Source organism: Danio rerio, chromosome 8 (genome assembly GCF_052040795.2).
Source record: "Danio rerio strain M-AB ecotype USA chromosome 8, GRCz13ab, whole genome shotgun sequence".
NCBI classification, from domain to species: Eukaryota; Metazoa; Chordata; class Actinopteri; order Cypriniformes; family Danionidae; genus Danio; species Danio rerio.
The window spans coordinates 61,860,939-61,884,036 of record NC_141028.1 but is presented as its reverse complement, the minus strand read 5'-3'; the positions used below and the strand labels follow the sequence as shown (position 1 = coordinate 61,884,036).

At 39.3% G+C, this 23,098-nt stretch overlaps 1 protein-coding gene across 24 annotated transcripts; it reads right to left on the bottom strand.

Moving 5' to 3' along the window:
* Positions 1-632: 632 nt before the first annotated feature.
* On the bottom strand, positions 633-23,021 carry wu:fl23c11. 24 transcript variants are annotated; one of them, XM_087265635.1, is made up of 21 exons: positions 22,939-23,009; positions 22,770-22,826; positions 21,965-22,007; positions 21,618-21,705; positions 20,455-20,548; positions 19,128-19,250; positions 11,294-11,487; positions 8,835-8,862; positions 8,614-8,742; positions 8,349-8,518; positions 7,203-7,314; positions 7,035-7,070; positions 5,739-5,878; positions 5,596-5,658; positions 5,256-5,307; positions 4,241-4,440; positions 2,928-2,981; positions 2,796-2,844; positions 2,550-2,645; positions 2,347-2,385; positions 633-2,256 (listed from the first exon to the last, which is right to left on the bottom strand). In XM_087265635.1, exons 7-21 carry the CDS (start codon positions 11,420-11,422, stop codon positions 1,649-1,651), a joined length of 1,905 nt encoding a protein of 634 aa, XP_087121761.1. In that variant the 5' UTR covers positions 11,423-11,487; positions 19,128-19,250; positions 20,455-20,548; positions 21,618-21,705; positions 21,965-22,007; positions 22,770-22,826; positions 22,939-23,009; the 3' UTR covers positions 633-1,648. The 24 variants fall into 24 exon arrangements, with proteins under 24 accessions (XP_087121761.1, XP_087121773.1, XP_087121760.1 ...); XM_087265647.1 differs by lacking the exon at positions 11,294-11,487 and having other exon boundaries at positions 22,939-23,008; XM_087265634.1 differs by lacking the exons at positions 20,455-20,548; positions 21,618-21,705; positions 21,965-22,007 and having other exon boundaries at positions 22,939-23,013.
* Positions 23,022-23,098: the final 77 nt, after the last annotated feature.

Here is a 23,098-nt window from a genome sequence, read left to right as displayed (position 1 = left end):
ACATCACACAAATATATGGGAAAAGATATCTACAGTATTTCATCAAGATGTTCTCATTCTAATGTCTGCTCACATTCCCAGAGGCCAGACTGACTGACTATAGGAGAGATTTTACCAACATTATTGTTCATATTTGTACAGAACACAGATGTTGAAGAGCAATATTTACAGTAAACCACTCTACTGTAATTGTATGATTATAAAGGCTGTAGTACATTCACAGAGGCCAGACTGACTGACTACAGGAGAGATTTTTAACCGTATGTTCATTCATATTTGTACAGAACACACATGAGTCAGTCTGGCCTCTGTGAATGTACTACAGCCGTCAAAATCATAAATTACAGTAGTCTACGAGCTCATTATATACATATATATGTGTGTGTGTGTGTGTGTGTGTGTGTGTGTGTGTGTGTGTGTGTAAATATCAGAGCAAAAGATTTTTAGTTTGGATTTTTATGTTTCTCATATATATATATATATATATATATATATATATATATATATATATATATATATATATATATATATATATATATATATATATATATATATATATTTATATATAATAAAACACACACACACACACACACACACACACACACGCACATACACACACACACACATCTATATTATGTCAAAACAAACTTTTATTTTGCATGTGATTAATATTTCGCCTAATTTCCTTTACATGCAGTTTTAGTAAATCAAATAAATAAACAAAAAACCTCGGGCTGTGTTGAACACACAAATGATCCAGCAGAGGACGCTGTGGCGAGTTCTCTCCATGTTTTACCATAAGCGAAACAGTGTTTTCAGTATGGATTAGCATGTTGTTAGCATGTTTCTTGTATGAATCAGCATGTTTGCACAGTTCTAGCATGAATTAGCATGTTAACATTTTTCCAGTATGTATGATCAAGTCGGCAGCATGACTTTAGCATGGATTAGCATGTTTCTGACTGGCGTGAGGTGTGGAGCGGAGGTCAGAGCCAGCGGGACGGTCAGGTTTAGACTCTTCTAAAGCATAAAAACATGGTAAAACAGTAGCATAGTGTGCAGATATTCCACAATCATGCTAAGCTAACATACAGCACACGTTTATCTGAACAGCACGGCTAGCGACAGTGCCAGAATGCCTCTGTGGCTCCACCCACTGCCTGTTTAGCCAATTATATCTCAGCACCTGGGTTGCCAGATCAGGAGAGCAGTGTGTATTCGAGTCATGAAGGCTCTCAGTGTGTGCTGGAGTTTATTCAGTAAACGGGTTTACAGCACATTTACTCCCATCAGACAAAACAAATGACCCTACTTATCCTTTATCTGACCTTTTTAATGAGCATTCTCAATATTTCTGTGGGTTTCCATGAAGCAGGTTCAGCCAATATATGTGGATGGACAGCTATTGATGACAGAATTTACTTATATTCTGATTATAAACAATAAAATAATGCATGTTGAGCATTAGAGGGTGCTGGAGAAACTCACACACACACACACACACACACACACACACACACACACACACACACACACACACACACACACACACACACACACACACTACAGGGCTTAAACCCGCATAGGAGTCAGTTCTGCATGGGAGGTGCCCTTCAGATCTGAGTGTTCAGTGGGGTCCAGCGTGAGGTCAGATCCAGCAGTCCGGGTGTGTGTTGTTGTGTTTGTGCTGCAGTGTGTGTGTGTGTGTCCGTCTGGAGTCTCGTAGCGCTCCTGATAGTACGCGTGCAGCGGCTCTGAGGTGTGTGTTTGTGTGTGTGTGTGCGGCTCCTCGGGTCAGCTCGGTGATGAAGCCCAGACTCTGGCGGGGCAGGCTGAACAGCGGCAGCCCCTGGAGCAGCTCCGGCAGGGCCTGTGGGGGGCAGTGGCCCTCAAACTGCACCAGCAGGAAGGGCCCGGCGGCACGGCCCCGCAGACGGCTGAGCGACGCCTCGAACACCTCGGAGCAGAACCGGTCCTCCAGCAGCTCCTGCTCCTCCGGCCGAGCCCCGCGGCTCCACTCCTCTGCCCGTGCGCAGGCCCCTGGGGTCACCACCAGCACCACCCGCCCGCCGCGCCGCAGAGCCGCGTGCAGCCAGGGGCCGGGGCCCACAGCACACAGCGCAGAGCCGCTACACAGATCCAGAGACACACTGAAGCCCAGAGCCGACAGACTGGAGGACAGAACACACATCTGCACACACACACCGTCCACATCTGGAGGAGAGACCAGCAGCAGATCCACAGAGGACACCAGTGCTGGAACACACACACACACACACACATGAGTCAAACACACACACACACACACACACACACACACACACACACACACATGTGCACACTTACGGGTCTCCTCCTCCTCCTTCAGCCATCTGAACTCCCAGCCTGTCAGAAACACACAAGCTGAAATAGAGCCACTGTGCTTGTGTGTGTATGTGCGTGCAAATGTGTGTGTGTATGTGCATGTGTGTCTGTCTGTGGGTGTGTATGTGCGTGTTTGTGTGTGTGAGCATTTATGTGTGTGTGTGTGTGTGTGTGTGTGTGCTCACTCTTCAGTGTTCCCTGTACAGCATACGCCCCCAGCATTGTTACACACAGCAGACACACACACAGCACCAGCGGGATGCTCCAGTGGTTCCTCCTCACTATAGACACAGACACACACACACACACACACACACACACACACACACACACACACACACACACACACACACACACAGAACAGCAGAATTATCATCTGGTCTCTTCATCATTAATAATTAACACTGCAGGACTGACGACTGAGCACTCGCCTTCAAAAGGACACACTGGATCCAGAAGACCCAGTCCAGACACTTCAACCTGCACACACACACACACACACACACTGTCAGATGCACAAACACACACATCACTAGTAGTGTAGTGAAACACTGATAATATACCTGCACACACAGTGACGGGTGACGCTGCACATATAGGAACTCTCCCTGTAGCTGCTGTAACACACACACACACACACACACACAGAATGATCAATATAATGACATACACTCACCGGCCACTTTATTAGGTACACCTGACTAGTACCGGGTCGGACCCCTTTTGTCTTCAGATCTGCCTTAATCCTCGGTGTCAGAGATTCAGCAAGCTGCTGGAAATATTCCTCAGAGATTTTGCTCCATATTGTCATGATAGCATCACACAGTTGCTGCAGATTTGTCGGCTGCACATCCATGATGCCAATCTCCCGTTCCACCACATCCCAAAGCTGCTCTATTGGATTGAGCTCTGGTGACTGTGGAGGCCATTTGAGTACAGTGAACTCATCGTCATGTTCACCAGTCTGAGATGATTGAGCTTTATGACATGCTGCGTTATCCTGCTGGAAGTAGCCATCAGAAGATGGAGACACTGTGCTCATAAAGGGATGGACATGGTCAGCAGCAATACTCAGGTAGGCTGTGGCGTTGATGCTCAATTGGTACTAATGGACCCAAAGAAAATCTCCCCCACACCATTACACCACCACCAGCAGCCTGAACCGCTGATACAAGGCAGGATGATCCATGCTTTCATGTTGTTGAGGCCAAATTGTGAGCCGAGCATCTGAATGTGTCAGCAGAAATGGAGACTCATCAGAGCAGCAACGTTTCTCCAATCTTCTATTGTCCAGTTTTGGTGAGTCTGTGTGAATTGTAGCCTCAGTTTCCTGTTCTTAGCTGACAGGAGCGGCACCCGGTGTGCTCTTCTGCTGCTGTAGCCCATCCGCCTCAAGGTTGGATGTGTTGTGTGTTCAGAGATGCTCTTCTGCAGAGCTCGGTTGTAGTGAGTGCTTATTTGAGTTACTGTTGCCTTTCTATCAGCTGGAACCAGTCTGGCCATTCTCCTCTGACCTCATCAACAAGGCATTTGCGCCCTCAGAACTGCCGCTCACTGGAGATTTCCTCTTATTCAGAGCATTCTCTGTAAACAGTTGGAGAGGTGTACCTAATAAAGTGGCCAGTGAGTGTATAATAAGCAACAGCTCTGTCAGGTCTTATTGAAATGGCAAAATTAATCAAATAAAGTTTCTGGACAATTCCTGTAACATTCTTAAAATGTTCTAAGTATTGGCTTCTAGTCGATGGTTACAGGTTTCTAACATTCTTCAAAACATCTTCTTTTGTGTTCAACAGATGAAAAACTGTGTGTGTATTTACATGAGGGAGAGTATATAGTGAGTAACTATTGATGTGTTTAATCTCGCTGTGTTTACCCAGTGTGTGTGGTTAGTCTGGGTCCAGCGGTGTGTGTGCGAGTGTGTGTGTGTGTGAGCGCTGCTGCAGCTGCTGTTCCTCCAGTCCCACACACACAGTCGAACCTCCAGCTTCAGCCTGCAGGGGGCGGTGACGTTCCACAGCACAGCAGCAGGAGAAGAGGAGACCGACAGAGACACCGACACACTCCTGCTGGACACTACACGCACACACACACACACACACACACACACACACACACACAAACAGAGAGAGAGCAGAGGATGTCAGTAGAGAAAACTTCACACACTCACCATTGAACACATGCACATCATCACACACACACACACACGGACTCACATAGACACTCAAGAGACACATGCAATCACATATACACAGTCACTGACACACATATACAAAAGCACACACTCACACACACACCAGTGCGCACACAAAAATATGCAAACACACACATCGTTGCACACACACATATATGCACAAACACATTCACACACAAACCGTTGCATGTACAAACACACACATACACACAAAACACACACACACATACAAAAAACACACACACACACAAATACACAAACGCTGACATACAAACAAACAAACACAGAAACACTATTACATTGCAAACACACACACACACACACACACACACACACACCATTGCACACAAAAAAACTATTCACACATAAACATACACACAAATACACACAAACGTACTGTACACACACACACCCACAAACATACTTACACACACATTTACAAACACACACACAAACACTCTCAGAAACATTTACACACAAACAACATTACACAAACATGCACACACACACACACACACACACACACTCACAAACTTACACACCACAAACACCATTACACACAAACACACACACTTACAAACATACATGCACAGTAAAATTCACACTGAAACACCATTGCAAACAAAACACACACACAAACACAATCACAGACACACACACTCACACACAGATCAAAGAAGAGCGGTGACTGTCACACCTGTTTCATTCATAAACGGACAATACTGCACTCGAGGAAAACTGCTACAAATCTGTGTGAAGATCAAACACAGCCGTCATTCACTGGAGTAACCACACACACACACACACACACACACACACGGTCAGCATGCTTCAACATCATCACATCTATTATAAATGAGACAAACTCATATTTATAAAACACATAATTGATTTAAGAGAGAAATAAAATATATATAAATAAATAATATATATATATATATATATATAGTTCTGACTGAATGTGATTTAATACACTATTTAAATCAGTCAGAAATCAGCAACACTGTCTGAACAGGACAAATAGACATCTGCATTACCTCAAAGCACAGGCAGGGGGCGACAGAGCTGAAGGAGACGCCAAACTCCTGACTGGCGTTCCTCTGTGCACGAATAAGAGAACAGAAGTTAACATGAGGAGCGACGTGAAGAGTTAAATGAAGAGCGGAGGAGCGCTTCATACCCACGGCAGCTTCACACAGACTCCGTCACGCTCGTGTCTCTTACACACTAAAAACTCCTGCGTTCTCCATCTCTCCACATCAGACACGTACAGGAGGAACGCTCCAGCCCCGGGGGCAGACCTGCTGTACAGTCTGGGCGCTGCGCAGAACAACAGAAGAGCAGCGTCAGGAGCCAAACTACAGTCTGCACACACTCCACTGCCACTGTAACCACTCGTCTACATGTGTGTGTGTGTGTGTGTGTGTGTGTGTGTGTGTGTGTGTGTGTGTGTGTGTGTGTGTGTGTGTGTGGATGAATCAACGGTCAGGTGAATTTTGGATAACTACGTGGATGGATAGATGAATGGACAAATAAATATATTGATGAGTGGATGGATAGATTAATGTATGCATGGAGGATGGATGGATGGACAAACGCGTGAATAGATGGATGAATGAACTGATGGATAGATAGATATATAGATGGATGGATGGACGGACAAAGAGACAGACAGAAACGGACGGACGGACGGATGGATGGATGGATGGATGAATAGACAGATAGATAGATAGACAGACGGACGGACGGACGGATAGATAGATAGATAGATAGATAGATAGATAGATAGATAGATAGATAGATAGATAGATAGATAGATAGATAGATAGATAGATAGATAGATAGATAGATAGATCAGTGAATAGATGATGGATGGATAGATAGATACATAAATGGATGGATAGATGATGGATGGACAGATGGGTGGGTGTATATGAATGGATAGATTGATGAATGCATGGATGGATTTATAACGACATGGATGAATGAATGAGTAGATGGGTGGATGGATAGATAACCACATGGATGAATAGATGGATGAATAATTGAACAGTTGGATACATGAATGAATGGATGAATGTATGAATGGGTGAATGGATGGATGGACTGATGAATGGATAAATTATTGGATGGATAGATAAATGGATGAATGGATGGGTGAATAAATGAACAGATGAATGTATAGATAAAGGGATGGAAAGACAAATAAATGAATAGTTGGATGGATAGATGAATGGATGGATGCATAGATAGATATATGGGTGGATGGATAGATGACCACATGGATAATGAATGAATGAATATAGATCGTAAACAAAATGGATGAATAAATAAATGGATGGATTTATAACAACATGGATGGATGAATGGATAGACGGATGGATGGATAGATAACCACATGGACAGATTGATAACTAAAAGGATGGATGGATGGATGGATGGATGGGTGGAGTGAACTGGACACCGGTGGTCTTACCTTTACAGTAGACGGCATCTAAACCCCTGGAACAAGCTGCAGGAGACAAAAGTGTGTCATCAGAGAACCTGAAGCAGCCGATTATCAGTCGAATAATAATCAGCGTAGGAGGCACAGGTGTGTGTGTGTGTGTGTGTGTGTGTGTGTGTGTGTGTGTAGCATATTCACCTTCCTCTTGTGTAGGAATCGTGAGCTCTGTAGTGGAGTTGGTTGGAGAAACGACCACCACTGGACTGCCGTACTCCGCCTTCGGGACCTGTACCACTAATGACACCCCCCCCTACACACACACACACACACACACACAGTTTAAACCAGGAAAAGTTTAAATGTCAGGCTGTAGATGTTGGTTTGACAAAGCCTTGCCTATGTAAAGCTGCTGTATGTGTATGCTGGGTGGGTGGACAGCTGGATGGAGAGATGGACAGATGAATAGAGGAGTGTGTGGGTCGGCTGATGGATTGAGAGATAACTGAATGAGTGTGTAAGCAAATGTGTGGAGAGACAGACAGATATATAGACCAACCTAAACATAGACAGACAGAGAGAGACAGTCATATAGACAGATGTATAGATACACAGACAGAAATATAAACAGACAGACTAACATATAGACAGACAGATATATAGAAATATAGACACAGATAGATAGACAGACAGGCATATAGACAGATTTAGATAGATGGGTAGACAGACATATACAGAGAGATATAGACTGAGAGATATAGACAGACAAAAACAAATATATAGATAGACAGATATATAGACACAGTCAGATAGACATGCAGAGACAGAAATACATAAACAGATATATAGAGACCGATATATAGACACAGGTAGACAGATATATAGACACAAAAACAGATATATAGAAACAATTAGATATATAGACACAGACAGACATATATGTAAACAAACATATATATAGACACAAACAGGTATATAGACAGATATATAGACACTGACATATTTATAGACAGGCAGATATATAGATACAGACAGATATATAGACACAGATATAGACAGTTATATAGACATATAATAGATATAGATATATAAATATATAGAGACATAAAGGAAGAACAGATATTTAGACACATATATGTCATATATATATATATATATATATATATATATATATATATATATATATATATATATATATATATATGAAAGATTCATAGATAGACAAAGAAATATAGACAGATATATAGACAAACAAACAGACAGATATATCAATAGATTTATAAACAGATATAGATACACAGACAGATCAATATATATATAAACAAACAGATCTATAGACACACAGACCTGTATTGTCTTGTCGTCCTGCAGTGTGGTGGGGTTGAAGGTGAAGTGCAGTGTTTTGGAGTGTTGTTGTACAGGATAATAGCAACACACACACACACTGGCACTGCTCAACACACTCTCCAGATCTTCATCACCCTCTTCATCATCAGCGCTGGCCTCATCACCTGTGTCTAACAGAGGGAACACACACCTGATGAGTACACACACACATGCACACACACACACACACACGTGCACACACACACACACACACACACACACTAACCTGTGGCTGTGACGTTGAGCAGGATCTGCAAACACACACTCCAGGCCTTCTGCTCCCCACACTGCACCAGCCGAACATGCAGACCGCTCACAGACACCCCCTCATTCTCACACATACAGGCCGGAGATGCTGGAGAACACACACACACACATCATGAAGTGAAAACACAGTAGTGCACACTAACACAAACACTAGTGCACACTTGAGTCTAGTGTTCTTACCTGATCGCACTTCACAGTCGAACACAGCCTGCAGAGACACAAACAGGAACACTCATGTAGGAATCATTTTACTGAACATGGCTGCTCACAGTAATCCTCTTAAACTGATGCATGACTACAACATGCTACAGCAAAAACTCATCAAGGGATGTTTAAAGTATCTTGGAAACATCCAGTAAACTACACAAATGAGCATTAAACATGCAACAAACAACAACTCAAAATTAACTACAACTACAGAAATCTGTTTACAACAGCAGACAATTACAACTGTGAAACACTCACACTACTTTATTGCCCAGCACTTAAACACTTAACACACACAAACACACACACGTTTGTTTTTGTGAAATGTGGGGACATTACATTGGTTTCCATTCATTTTATACTGTCTAAACCGTATATTATATTGCCCTCACCCCACCCCTAAACCCAACCATCACTGTAGACTGTGTGCAGCTTTACTCTCTGATTAAACTCATCCTGTAGGATTTATAAGCTTTTTAAAAAATGAGGACGTCACCAATGTGCTCATATTTCACCTCCTTTTTGTAATACCTGTGTCATACACATGTCATTATGCAGATTTGTGTCCTGATATGTCACAAAAACACGAACACACACACACACACACACAGAGTGACAGCATAAGTATGGGTTATTTTCATAACTGTATGAGTAATTTTCATCAGTTTTGGGATTCAGGGTTTTCCACCTATATCATTATTGCCCAATAATTATAATTACTATAATAACTGCACAATATGTGAACCAGGGAGGCTAAATAAAGTGCTTGTAAAATAATAACTATAATCTAGGATTATTAAGACTTCTGAATTCTGCTGTGTGTGTTTCTCAGAGAATTCACTTAATAATTATTAAATAAATAAATAAAAAAAATTAATTAATTAATAATTTTAAAATAATAATTTTAGATTATTAGTGTTTAACACCGAGTAAAGCACATAAGCTGTACATGAGCTGATCAGTGTTCTGTTGTTCAGCTGTGAGTAACAGAAGCCGCTTCAGATATATCAGTTTCAGGTGTTGATTAGGACAAAAACTCATTTTAATATGGAGAATATTCCTGCTATCACAAGCTGTGGCTTTTATTCAAAACATAATTTAAATCAGCCTTTAAACTTGACTGTTAGACTCGCTCCTGTTGGTCATCAATCTGGCAACCTGCGCTTGTGTGTGTTTTGATCCTGGACTGCAATACCTAGTTCAACCACCGGGTGTCAAACTCACACACTGCACCTTAAACACTGGCTTCTTTTGTTTAATTGCTTAAATATAGTGTAAATTACCCACAAGAGTTTAAATGAAGATCAACAATAAACATAATTAAGCAAATAACAGTGGATCAGTGACACGAGGATGCAAAAACATTGACCATGAAGATGCATGTCACGATAGACTGTTTTGCATGAGAAAACACTGTGTGTGTGTGTGTGTGTGTGTTTGTGTGTGTGTGTGTGTGTGTGTGTGTGAATAATAAAAAAAATAATAATAATAAATCTGCACGCAACTCTGTATATAAAACAAGAGTTCAAACTTTAAAAAAAAAAAACCTACACCCACTCAAAAATGCACACACACACACACATACACACACACACACACACACACACACACACACACACACAGCCAGATTCTCAGTAAGCGTGTTCATGCAGTAACATGTCTGAGCAGTAGCGAGTGTGTTTGATCCACACTGAGAACAGGTTTAAAGCAGACGGTTTCTGTCAAACTACACACTGTTATTCTCACCAACACACACTGATGTGTTACAGCACAGTAGCTGCTTTACCATAGCCTACTGATCACCACTGTAAAACCATGGCTGACCTGATCACCACTGTAAAACCATGGCTGACCGGTGGTTAAACTCGCCTGTGGTTGGGTTTCATCTATAATAAGAGCATGTTTGATGTCTATGAGGGAAATTAGGAGAATGTACAGAAACTCTCATCTAAATACTAATGATATATATATATAAAGAATGTCTTACTGTCACTCATTCATTTTCCTTCAGCTTAGTCCCTTTATTCATCAGGGGTCACCACAGCGGAATGAACCGCCAACTATTTCAGCATATGTTTTACACAGCGGATGCCCTTCCAGCTGCAACCCAGCACTTGGAAACAACCATACACACTTATTCACACACACACACACACACACACACACACACACACACACACACACACACACACACTATGGCCAGTTTAGCTGATCAGTTAGGACTGTTTGGACTGTGGGGGAAACCGAAGCACCCGGAGGAAACCCACGCCAACACGGCGAGAACATGCAAACTCCACACAGAAACACCAACTGACCCAGCCGAGACTCAAACCAGCGACCTTCCTGCTATGAGGTCAAAGTGCGACACCACCAAGTGTAAGCATGTCTGTCGATCAGTGTGTGTGTGTGTGTGTGTGTGTGTGTGACTGTACCTGACCACAGGTGAGCTGCTGACCTCCCGACAGCTCCACTTTCTCCAGCGGCTGATCGACGCCACACACGCCACACACACACACCAGCAGCTGCAGCAGTGTCCACACACTCATGACACACACACACATGGATACCGTCCGGGTTCACACTGAGACTCCTTAGCAGACAACAACACTCATCTCTGCTCAACACACTGAGACACACACACACACACACACACACACACACACACACACACACACACAAGAAATGAACACACATTTAATGAACAGGCACATCCGCACAGTAACGGCTCTCATGATTCTACACAAACATTTATTACAAACGAACACAACTCAACACTCAAGTAGAGAAATAAAGCAAAATAACTGTGTTTTACTGTCATTTTACTTTATTACCCAGCAAAAAACTTTGTGTTTAATAGACGTCTAATACACATCTAAACGTAGCAAAACTTGAGCTGTCAGAGAAAATCTAATAGACGTCTGAGAATAGCCCAAAACTAGACCAATCCTCAGACAGACAGATCAGACAGACTTTATATGTGTCGTCATTCATTTCTGCTTATTGACCACTAGTCTAGATTAAGTCTATTCTTAGACATCTATTAGATTTACTCTGACAGACCAAGTTTATTCTTGCTTTACCCAAGATGATCATGTTTAAATGTCTATTAGACATCTTTTAAAAACAATACATGCTGAGTGCTGTTGTCCAGAACTAACCGCTTGATTTAAATAGACTTTACTGAAACATTTACATGTCAAAGAGCAGAATTGAGAATGTTTATACGAGGATAAGTCAAGCATGCGTTCACATTCAATCGCTGAGGGCTGAAGGGATGTGTGTTTATCATTCATGCAGACTAGTGAAAGTGTCGCAACTCTAGTGTGTCTTTTCCATAATGAGTGTTATTAGTTTCACCACAGTTACACAAATACAACGGTCAAACTGTGGCTACTGATCTATACTAACAACAACAGGTTTACAATAATGCACTGTTAGTTAATGTATTAATGTATGAACAATCTTGCACAGCGTTTATTAATTATCATAATTATTAAAGCCACTAATCCATTATTAAAGCGCACCCTACTGAAAAAAACAGCTTAAACCAGCCTAGGCTGGTTGACCAGTCAGGTTTTAGAGGGGTTTTGGCCATTTCCAGCTTGACCAGCCTAGCCAGGCTGGGAGCCCAGCCAAAACCAGCTATGCCCAGCTTAAAGCAGGCTGATCAAGCTGGTTATTTTCCAGCCTGATCAGATAAGACCAGCCTAAAAATGGCAGAAACCCCTCTAAAACCAGGCTGGTCAACCAGCTAAAACCAACCAACCAGCCTAGGCTGTTCTTTCAGCAGGGAGTTTCTTAGTTTTTTTTTTTAATTAACTAACATTAACAAATATGAATTAAAAGAGTAATATATGTATTGTTTAATGTTTGATCATCTTAGTAAATATATGGACTGAGGTACAGTTGGTTTTATATTTGCACATTCAGACTTTGGCATTCAGTAAAATAATAAAGCAGAGTTTATTTTTACAGAAATATTACTGTACAGAAGTTTGTTTTTCTTTTGGTTTTATTTGTTATGACAGTCATAAGAGAGAGAATACATTCAATTATTAATTTTCCTCCAGCTTAGTCCCTTATTTATTAGGGGTCGCCACAGTAGAATGAACCAATAACTATTCCAACATTTTTTACGCAGTGGATGCCCTTCCAGCTCCAACCCCGTACTGCGAAACACCCATACACTTGGAGAGAATACATCTTAAACATTAAACAAATCGATAAATACAATTAAATGCACACTTACAGCAACGATAAATAGGCTGGTAACAGCTGAGGTGTGTTTAGCTGATCTATAGTTTGTATTGCCTAATTTAATTAACTGATTTCTGAAATTGTATTATCTGTTTAAATTGTGTTGATTGGTCTTCGCCCTTTTAAATGTGTTAGTTTAGCTGTTTGTATTTCACATTTTGGTTAGCTGTTTTATATTGTATTTAGTTGAGTTCGTCTGTATTTGCTGTTTTAATTGTGTTGTTTTATATTTGCTGTTTTTAGTTGTGTTAGTTTGTATTGACTGATTTAGTTTATATTAAATGTTTTAGTTGTGTTGTTAGCCGTTTTAATTGGTAAAGTCAGTCTGTATAGCTGTTTTGGTTTGATTTAGTTGTTAGTCTGTATTTGCTGTTTTAGTTGTTTTGTAGCAGTTTTTAGTTGTGTTCGTTTATATGAGCTATTTTGGTTTGTATTGACTGTTTTAGATTGTATTATCTGTTTCAGTTCTGTTCGTTTATATTCATTGTTTTATTTTGTGTTCGTTTGTATTGCCGGATTAATTTAGTCTTTATTAACCGATTGAGATTGTATTTTAGTCGTTTCAAAGTCTATTAACAGTTGTTAGCCGTTTTACTTGTGGTAACGTTAGTTTGTAATAACTATTTAAGGTTGTGTTAACTGTTTTAGTTTTGCTTTTATTAGCTAAATTAGTTGTGTTCGCTGTGTTTCTCAGTGTGTGTTAATTAGCTGAAGTCAGACTCACCGGGCTTCTCCTGGATCTGTGACACTGACAGGAGGAAACTCTCTTTTACAGGGAAATGTTTGAATAACAAATGTGTTCTGTTCCACCCAGAGCTTCATCACCAGCAAAGACACTCCTCATGTCACACACACGTCACATTAACCTGCCGTTAGACTAGCACTGCCTCAAAACACCCCCGGAGATTTGATGCCGATACTGAAGCAGCCGCAGACGATTACATTAATGATGTCTAGAAGGGATACAGCTGCGGACAAATGGCTCTGCAGCGAGCACCACTTGTTATTTTTGTGTCACCGTACAACCATAATTCATTTTTTTACATGTGAGGGTTGGGTTATGGGTAATTTAATAAATAATTTATTACAGTATATATAACAGGGTTGGGGTAGATGTTAATAAAATATATTTTGATGGTTAATTTAATATGAATTATACTCAGTATGATCAAGCATTTTTAATAGACGACTAAACATAGTTGTCTTGGCTAAAACAAGGCTACACTTGGGCTGTCAGTGAAAATATAAAACATCTAAGAATAGAGCAAAACTAGTCATCAAATAAACAGAAATGAATGAAATGAGCACTACTCTAGTCTTGGGCTATTCTTGTCTATAAGATTTTCAGAGACAGCCCAAGTTTAGCCTTGTTTTAGCCACGCTGTCTACATTTCGATGTCTACTAGACGTCTATTAAACAGTTGTTTGATAGGATTACTGTTTTTACATCACTGTGAGGCAGACACTAGTGTTAAACGATAACAAAATACAAATGATGGGTAATTAAATAAAATCCCCAGGTGAATCTTGTCTCGCCATCTCTTTAATTTGAAAAGAAAAATAAAACAACATCCTGTAGACTTTAATCATTTCCATAGGCAAATGTAAAACTTAAAAATAAGGAAAGAGATGTCATGAATGTGATATATATCACCTTCATAACAATGTAGTAAAGCATGAGAGTGAGCGACATGTCAAAACAGGCTTCTGAAGCTCTGGACACAGATCTGATAAACACGTTTAAAGGGGCTGTTTTATTAACATTTTAAGCTATAAACATCTAAATAACATATTCCAGTGGTTATTCTATAAAGCCATCGTTTCTTTCATTAGAGGTTTGATTATTTATAAAAATGTTTTACTTATGGTCATAGGGCACACTGCGTCACATCCAGTACCAATACAATATAATAAAAGTGTGTTATATTACCAAACAGCTTGATGCTCAAATTAGTCACTGTTTTTTTCCATCATGCGTTGCTCTTCATGAAAATAATTAGAATGATAAATGTTTTGTATTATAAATGCTTTAAATCTATAAACTTGTGTCTTCTATAATTAAACCAATAACCCAAATGTGTTTTAGAGTGTTTTGGGACATATTCCATCTCTCAGTTTTAACATGCCAACAAAATGGCACGAAATGGAAATAATTGGGGTAAAATTGGTTTCATATTCGCACATTCAGACCTTCTCTTTAACAATATAATTTCAGTATTCAATGCCAATTCTATATAGTGAAATCATATTATATCAGCCAATGACTGTCAAAGTACAACACTAGTCAATTAAATAGTGCTAATATTGTTTTAAAACCAGACTTGCATGCCATTTCAGACCAATATTCAAACTGACATATTAAACTACAGCGAATCAAATGTTCAAAAATCCATCCATATAAAACCAACATTATCTCAATCACAAACTAGATGCAATGTCCTGCTCTTCATTTCTGCCAGCTTAACAGTTAATTAAAGAATGAATAAACTATTATGGCTCAGAACAAGGTTTTTGTGTCTTTGTGTGTGTTTTTAATGTTCTGTGTCCAGTAGCGGAGTAATAATCAGGATAAAGTACATCCAGCCAGTGGTTACTGTAGAATAAACCCTTCAGTCCCACACAACAGTGCTGATAAACCTGTCTGGGTTTATTCTGAGAGAACAACCTCCTGGATCTACAAGTTGTACCTGAATATTTTGGTACATTTAAAATAAATAGCTAGAAGGTCTCTGGTTTGAGTCTCGGCTGGGTCAGTGTGTGTTTCTGTGTGGAGTTTGCATGTTCTCCCCATGTTGGTGTGGGTTTCCTCCGGGTGCTCCGGTTTCCCCCACAGTCCAAACACATGCACTATAGGGGAACTGATCAACTACACTGGCCATAGTGTATGTGTGTGAATGAGTGTGTATGGGTGTTTCCCAGTGATGGATTGCAGCTTTAAGGCATTCGCTGCATAAAAACATATGCTGGAACAGTTGGCGGTCCATTCTGCTGTGGCGACCCCTGATGAATAAAGGGACGAAAAGAAAATGAATGAATGAATGAACATGCACATTTCATTGAAACATCAGTGTGTGTGTGTGTGTGTGTGTGTGTGTGTGTGTGTGTGTGTGTGTGTGTGTGTGTGTGTGTGTGTGTGTGTGTGTGTGCATGTTTAGTGAACCAGAGCCAGTGTTTGGAGAAAAGATGGAGAGATCAGCAGTTGTTTGTTTCAGATGTGGATTAATGGGAAACAGGAGGGAAGACGGTGTCACTTTACACTTCTTTTCACAGGACATGAAGATTTGCATAATAGCAGAGTGGAGAAACAGTTGAAGATGAACCCGTTCACATCTTTTCAGACAGTAGCCCTGACAGTAGAATAATTTAAAAGCAAATATCTTTACCATCACATCATTACTGAGTATTTTTTAAAATTATAGTAATGTTTAAATTGAATATATTTACATCTTAATTCAATGTCTCTTGATGCATGTTTCAATGTAATTATTTGTAAAAGACTGATATTACTGTATCGGTTAATTCCGCTGTGGCGACCCCAGATTAATAAAGGAAAAGAAAACGAATGAATGAAATTACTGTGGTTTTACGCTCTGTGAATGAACAGTTATGATTGTGATGTTTTGACTGAGAGTAGATTCTTGCGTAGGAAACATCCTCTTCTTTCTGTTCTCAGTTCTGATTGATATACGTGTCCTCCTACTGAAAATAGGTACTTTACTGTAGTGAAAGTCAATAAACAGTTTGAGCAAGACTCAGTAGTATGATGTGCAGAGAAACCAGATTGGAGAGGCTCAATATATAACCTCAGCTGAATTCAGAATATTTCACACAGTTCAAACACTCATTCTGAAAGTGTAGCCCTATATATGTTTAACGCCAAAAGTAAACAAGTAAATATCAGGTTGAGAATGTGGTAAACTCTGAAAATGAGTTAAAATCATCAGAGGGCTCTTATTCTTCCGGATTGCTTTTCAAAACACTCTTGGTTGGGTTTAGGGTAGGAGGAGGGTGGGTCAGTCGATTGGTCAGTCAGACAGTTAGTCAGTCCTCTGGTGGATTTATGTAAGAACAGCAGGCGCAAATGACACTTTTGAGAAATCTGAAAATGTGTACACAGCGGTCTCAGTTGATTCGCAAAAATTGCAAAACACAAGTATCTCCTGGGAGATATTTGACACTCTCCAAAAATGTAGATAGAGGTACGTAACAGAGTTGGGCGATGTCGACCAATTTGGCATCTTACGATGTTTAATGTGAAACACCGCGATGGACGATGGCATCGTTATCATAGGCGGAGGTGAATTAATTATTTATAAATAATTAATAAATTCATAACAAATTAATTATTTGTAGCCTACCGTTTCAACTACCTGACCCGCATGGTCTTTGTTTTACCCATAAACAAATCATAAATAAATAAAGATAAGCTACACACAAATGACCACCTGTCAGTCACGTTTCCCGCGGGATTCAGGCATGAATAGGCAGAGTGATCTGTGTTGTTATAATCAGGGTTCAACGCTAAGGATTTTTTATACGGGTCCGATCGGGCCATTGGTTGAAATTTTTACTTGCCCTGCCAAAAAAAACTAAAAAGTTAATAGCTATTTCTTAGCCACATATTTTAAATAGTAGCAAAATTATGCCCGTGAATCTAGAATTTAAACATTTTAAATATGTTAATAAATGTATAATGAGCAAAATTCAAGATTTTATGCAAATGAAAGAGCAGTATGAAAAATGTGCTGGTGTTTTAATGCAATTCTAAATAATTTTTATAAAAATGGCTTGCCAAACTGACAACTGTTTTTTTTTTCAGTTTCTTAAATTTGTACCCATGTAATTGTCTGCTTCTAAGACTTTAGAAACAGACGTTTTCTTTTAGCCTCATTGTTTAATTTTGCCGCCATGTTGCCATCTTTCCGCTGTACTGGTTGTTACCAGGTTACAAAAAAAAAAAAAACGTGCTCATTGTTACTGGCCGATAGGGGCCAGTAACAATCCTGTCTACTGTCCCGAGTGTCTTTCACGCTGGCCCCGGGCAACTGGGCAGTCCTTATTGTTGAGCTCTGATAATGGTGTCCACAATCTTGGTCTGTAAAAAAGGTGCACAACCAACAGTATCTGAGGTTTTCACTAAAATTACGAGATAATGAAAGCCAAAGACTGAAGCAGTGTGCTGACGCTGTGACACGTTACCTGATAGATTCAAAAGATCGAAGAGTTGTTAGATAGAGACAAGATTAATTAAATTTCACGATTAACAACTATAAGGGGCGTGGCGGAGTATCGTGATGCCGGCTCAGCATAGTGTTGTCTATCCCAACCCTAGTACGTAATCAGAATGCGCCTGGTTTGAAAACTTTGACTAAAAAGTAATTATTAAGGGAAACTTCATCTAAACCCTGTTTCTTGAGCAAACGCTGAACAACAGCATTTCGGGACCACCCCGATAACTAGAGCCGAATTAATCAAAGACAAAATGGCAGCACCAATGTAGAACAAAAAGCCTTAATAATCAACACCAAGAGAAGCAGTTGCTGTCTTCATCTTACTGACTAAATCACAAAGCTGCTTAAGGAGATTCTCTGAAATCAAGAAAACAAAGCCGGACTAGACAACAAGAGCGGATGAAACACACAAGCAAACACATGAAAGCACACACACAACCCTAACTGACGGATGTGGCATATGTAGATCAGCACATTATCAAGTCAACAACAACAGATGTTTGCATCTCATTCTGCCTAACTTTGAGGATCTTGCCTAATTGTACAGAGTAATGACCAGTGTGCACGAGCTGAAATCCCAGTGACGGGTAGAGGATGAAACAGAGCTGTTTTGACTAGCGTGGTTAAAGGACATTATTTTCATTGTGTGCAACGGTCTGGCCGTGCGTTTTGGATGCGTAGAGGAAGATTGGTGTGTTTATTGTGTGCTTTGCATGCGCGTATGTGTTTGTCACGCACTCTATGGGTTTTATGCAAATCCCACACACGCTCGTGTTACCTCCTAGAGCTGCGTGCGGCACATTCCTCCAGTGTTTATTGTGTAAAACAATCATGTATGCTGCTAGTTCTGCTTGAACACATAAAGGCAGAGGATTTTCACAGATGAAGAGGAAAAATACGCCTGTTTAAATAAGAAAGAAGCAACAGTTCAGGTTCAGCGCTCATAATTGCAAACCTAAATATGTACTCAAGGCAAAACTGGAAATGCTGTGAGGATTTGCTCTGCTGTTGTCTGAGCTCTACAGTTAGGCCTGTCTCAATAATCAATATATGAGCTCAGACATTTATGGTGATGCGATATACATCACACATACATAAACACCGATTCTAGCAACACCTCAGCTGATTGTGCAACATCTCTATGTCTATTAAAGGCGTCGGTGTGGTTAAAAACACTGTAGTATTTACAATAAATTACTGCAGTATATCCTCATGTGGGTGTTTTTTGTCTTTTACATATTAATGTCAACACTGCTCATGGTATATTGTTGTGTATTTGGAGTGTGCTGCTGTATTTGGCAGCACATAAGCTTTTCACTCATCATAGTTCACCTGCTGCTGATGATGTGATAATTAAAGTAATTAGATTTGGCAGCTGATAACAGATCTGGCAGCAGATATCTTCAGCATATGTTACTTTTTACCTTGCATTTTTTTTGTAATCATTTGGTATTATTTATTTGGGATCTGCGTTTTCACATTCTGACTCCAATGCCTGATTATTAAACTGTTCACATGACTATAATTACATTAAATATTCCTCAGAATGAAATATGATGTGTTCTCTGGAAGAGTGTATCTGCACTGATGATATTATACTGTCATTCTGGCATTATATAATGAGTGGCATAAAATGCTCTTAAAATGACAATAATATCGTTTATTGCAATATATTTTGGTGCAATATTTCCAAAAGCGAGTAGGCTGCAGTAAGATTCTGACGATATGATAATCTTGGATAAAAATGTCACGGTTTCACAGTATTGCGATTGCACCTCTAAAATATATTCTTACGTCTGGGTAAAAAACTAAATCTTTTCCCCTTTGTACACAATATATTTTATTTTGAGAAACTTTTGAAATATTTTGGAGCAGTAAACATGCCAGGCTGAATAACTCAAGTGAATCCTTGACATCTGCTGTCTGCATTTGTTTCAAAAACACAGATTACTTTACAATTTAAAACAGCATCTTCAATATATTTTCTCCTAAAGATACTGTTTTCCTAAAAAACAAAAGCTTACACACACCTTAGGAATGGTATAACAGAAAAACAGAAAATGTTGGTGCTTTTAAAACATTGAATTTTCCACGCCGCAGTATACCTTGAAAACGGTTATCGTCCCATGCCTAACAGCAAGAAACAGACATGCTGACAGGCCAATCCACATTACTGCATTTTACATCTCCAAGATAAACCTGTTTGATAAAAAACTTTTATGAATCTGTTATAAATATCAACACAAATAATATTAAGATCTCTCTAAAAACTAATGTTTGTGTATTCAGGGACTGTAGGGTTGTGAATGTTCTCACATGTCGAATTTAACACATGATGAGCTCTTCAGGAACACAATAATGAATGTCAGATTCCACATAAGCAGCAGCGTTAGTGAAACTATGCAGAAGAGCTTCCAGCTGAACTCTAAAAATACCAACATTAAGATTCCTGCGCTGAAATGTACAGCGGTGCCTATATATCTTAAACTGAACGGATGTGGCTCGATATTCACTTAATAACACTAATTTTGCTGCTTGTTCACATTTGTTGGATAAAATGAGCAGTAACTACACAACCCATTATAATTTTAGGCCTTTATTTCCTTGCATTATGTTGAATCCACTTATAGGTTAGCTTAATATAATAATGTACAGAAGGAAGAGGATTTATTCTGAGGTTAAAACAGGTTAACAGCTTTTTCTGCATTTTCAAAACACAATCATGTTTTTATACCAATCAAATAAATCATGTAAATGACATTTAAAAAATAAAAAAACAAATAAATATGATAAAATAAACAATAAACGGGTCATCAGCGCTACCATTTACCAAAAATGTATTATTTTTAAAATACAAATGACAACTTTTGAAGAAATACAAAGAAAGTAAGTCCACTGTCATTTCTTTTTAATCAGAAATTTGTCATTTTTTATTTCTCGATTTCATATGAAGCGTTTAGTTGGCATCACTGGTGTGCTGCAAACTTGAAAACAAATGGAGTAATCTATTAAACTTGTGAGTAGCCCACAGCATGATTGTCAACATGTGGTTAGATACCCTGAAGCAGCCATTTTGTAAATGTATATTTCATGAAAATTCTCTCTGTTCTTACTGTCGCACGTGTGTGTGTGTGTGTGTGTGTGTGTGTGTGTGTGTGTGTGTGTGTGTGTGTGTGTGTGTGTGTGTGTTCCGTCTCTGCAGTGTTGTGGAGTCTCTAAGTGGATGAATATGCTTGATAAATGAGAGTTTTGTGATGTTTTGCATAACCTCCAGCTCGGTGTTATTGCTCATCCAGGTGTGGAAAGGTCAGGCGGTTGAAGAAACCCGTTCTTCAGCATTTCACCATGTAAACCAGCTATATAATTAGATAAATACATTTTGGGAATTTAAGGATATGTCTATTTTTTATTAAGCAGATACTTGAACAACAGTAAGTACATGACATTGGAATTATATAGCATAGTAGTATCCTATATAATAATTAAATAATAATGAAAGATATGTAAATAACCATAACATTACCCTTATTCCAACCCAAATCGACCCCTCAAACAAACAAAAAAGCTCATTATTAAAAGAATTGTTAATAAAAAGGGTGGAAGGAGGTGGCTTACCGTCTCCACCAAATCACAGGGTTCCACATTTAATAAAATAAGCCTAATGGAAAAAATATATTGTTATTATTCCTAAAAAGTATTTACAAACATATTTGGTTACAAGCAACATTACTGTCTTACAACACAACACTTCTGACACCGTGTCCTAATACACACAACACCACAAGACTCCGGCGACAAGCTATTAGGTATATACCATTACTAGAGTATATGTATTATTATTATTATTTTTACATGCTAGTTGTTTGGGACAGCTGTATCTCCAGCAGAAAAGCTCTTCAAAGATTCTGTTTTGAATTGTTAAGATATCAGTGTTTTTGAAACTAATGAAGACAGCAGAAGTTTACTGTTAATAAATACACTAAATGTTTCTCAAAATTTAATATATTGTGTGTTCAAAGGGGGAAAAGGGTTTTGTTTCTTACCCAGACATTGATAAAGAATGTGAGTAAGAGCAGCAATCACAATATGAAACCATGACATTTATATAACAGGTTATCATATCCCCAGAATATTATATGCAGCACATCCCCATGCAGTGAAACGCAATGTGTCTGTAACACTATTAAATAGCTTTTCTTTTACATATTGTCCATGCACTCCCAACAAAATGCCAAGGGTTAGTCTCATTAATACACATTAAGGCAATTTAACATTATTAAAATGGGCTGGGTGAGGTTTACATAACTACATACATAACTTTTTTTCAGATCTGAGGTGAACTATCTGCTGCTGCTTTCAGTAAGTCTGGTGTTCAATAGAGAGGTGGCATTTATCACTGAATAAAGCACATAAGCTGTACCTGAGGCGATCATAATGCTGTTGTTTTCCCCCGACGTGGCGGACATAGACACCGTTTCTAAAATAGAAATTTCTAGCTTGGCTTTCGCACTCCTTTTTCACTTCTTTAAACACAAAACAACAGTTTTTATCGTATGTGTGTGTGTGTGTCTATCTAATAATAATCTTACTTGTTTCCACATTTCTCCATAACATAGTACTCAAGTTCACGCATTAACTGTCAATTCTTCAAATGGGCGGAGCTACCGTCAATTGCTGGAACAGCGGATTGGCTGATTTACCTCTGCAGTGAAACCAGATCATTTAATTGGCACAATTTTACCGCAGTGT

Bases quoted from the DNA above. Each gene is read 5' to 3' on its own strand.
- wu:fl23c11 (XM_087265633.1), bottom strand. From the start codon at position 11,422: ATGTGTGTGTGTGTCATGAGTGTGTGGACACTGCTGCAGCTGCTGGTG. The intron at 7,315-8,348 runs GTCTGTGTGTCT...GTGTGTGTGTAG, and splicing joins AGGACGACAAGACAATACAG to GGGGGGGTGTCATTAGTGGT. The intron at 2,646-2,795 runs GCGAGTGCTCAG...CTGTGTCTATAG, and splicing joins TCCAGTGTGTCCTTTTGAAG to TGAGGAGGAACCACTGGAGC.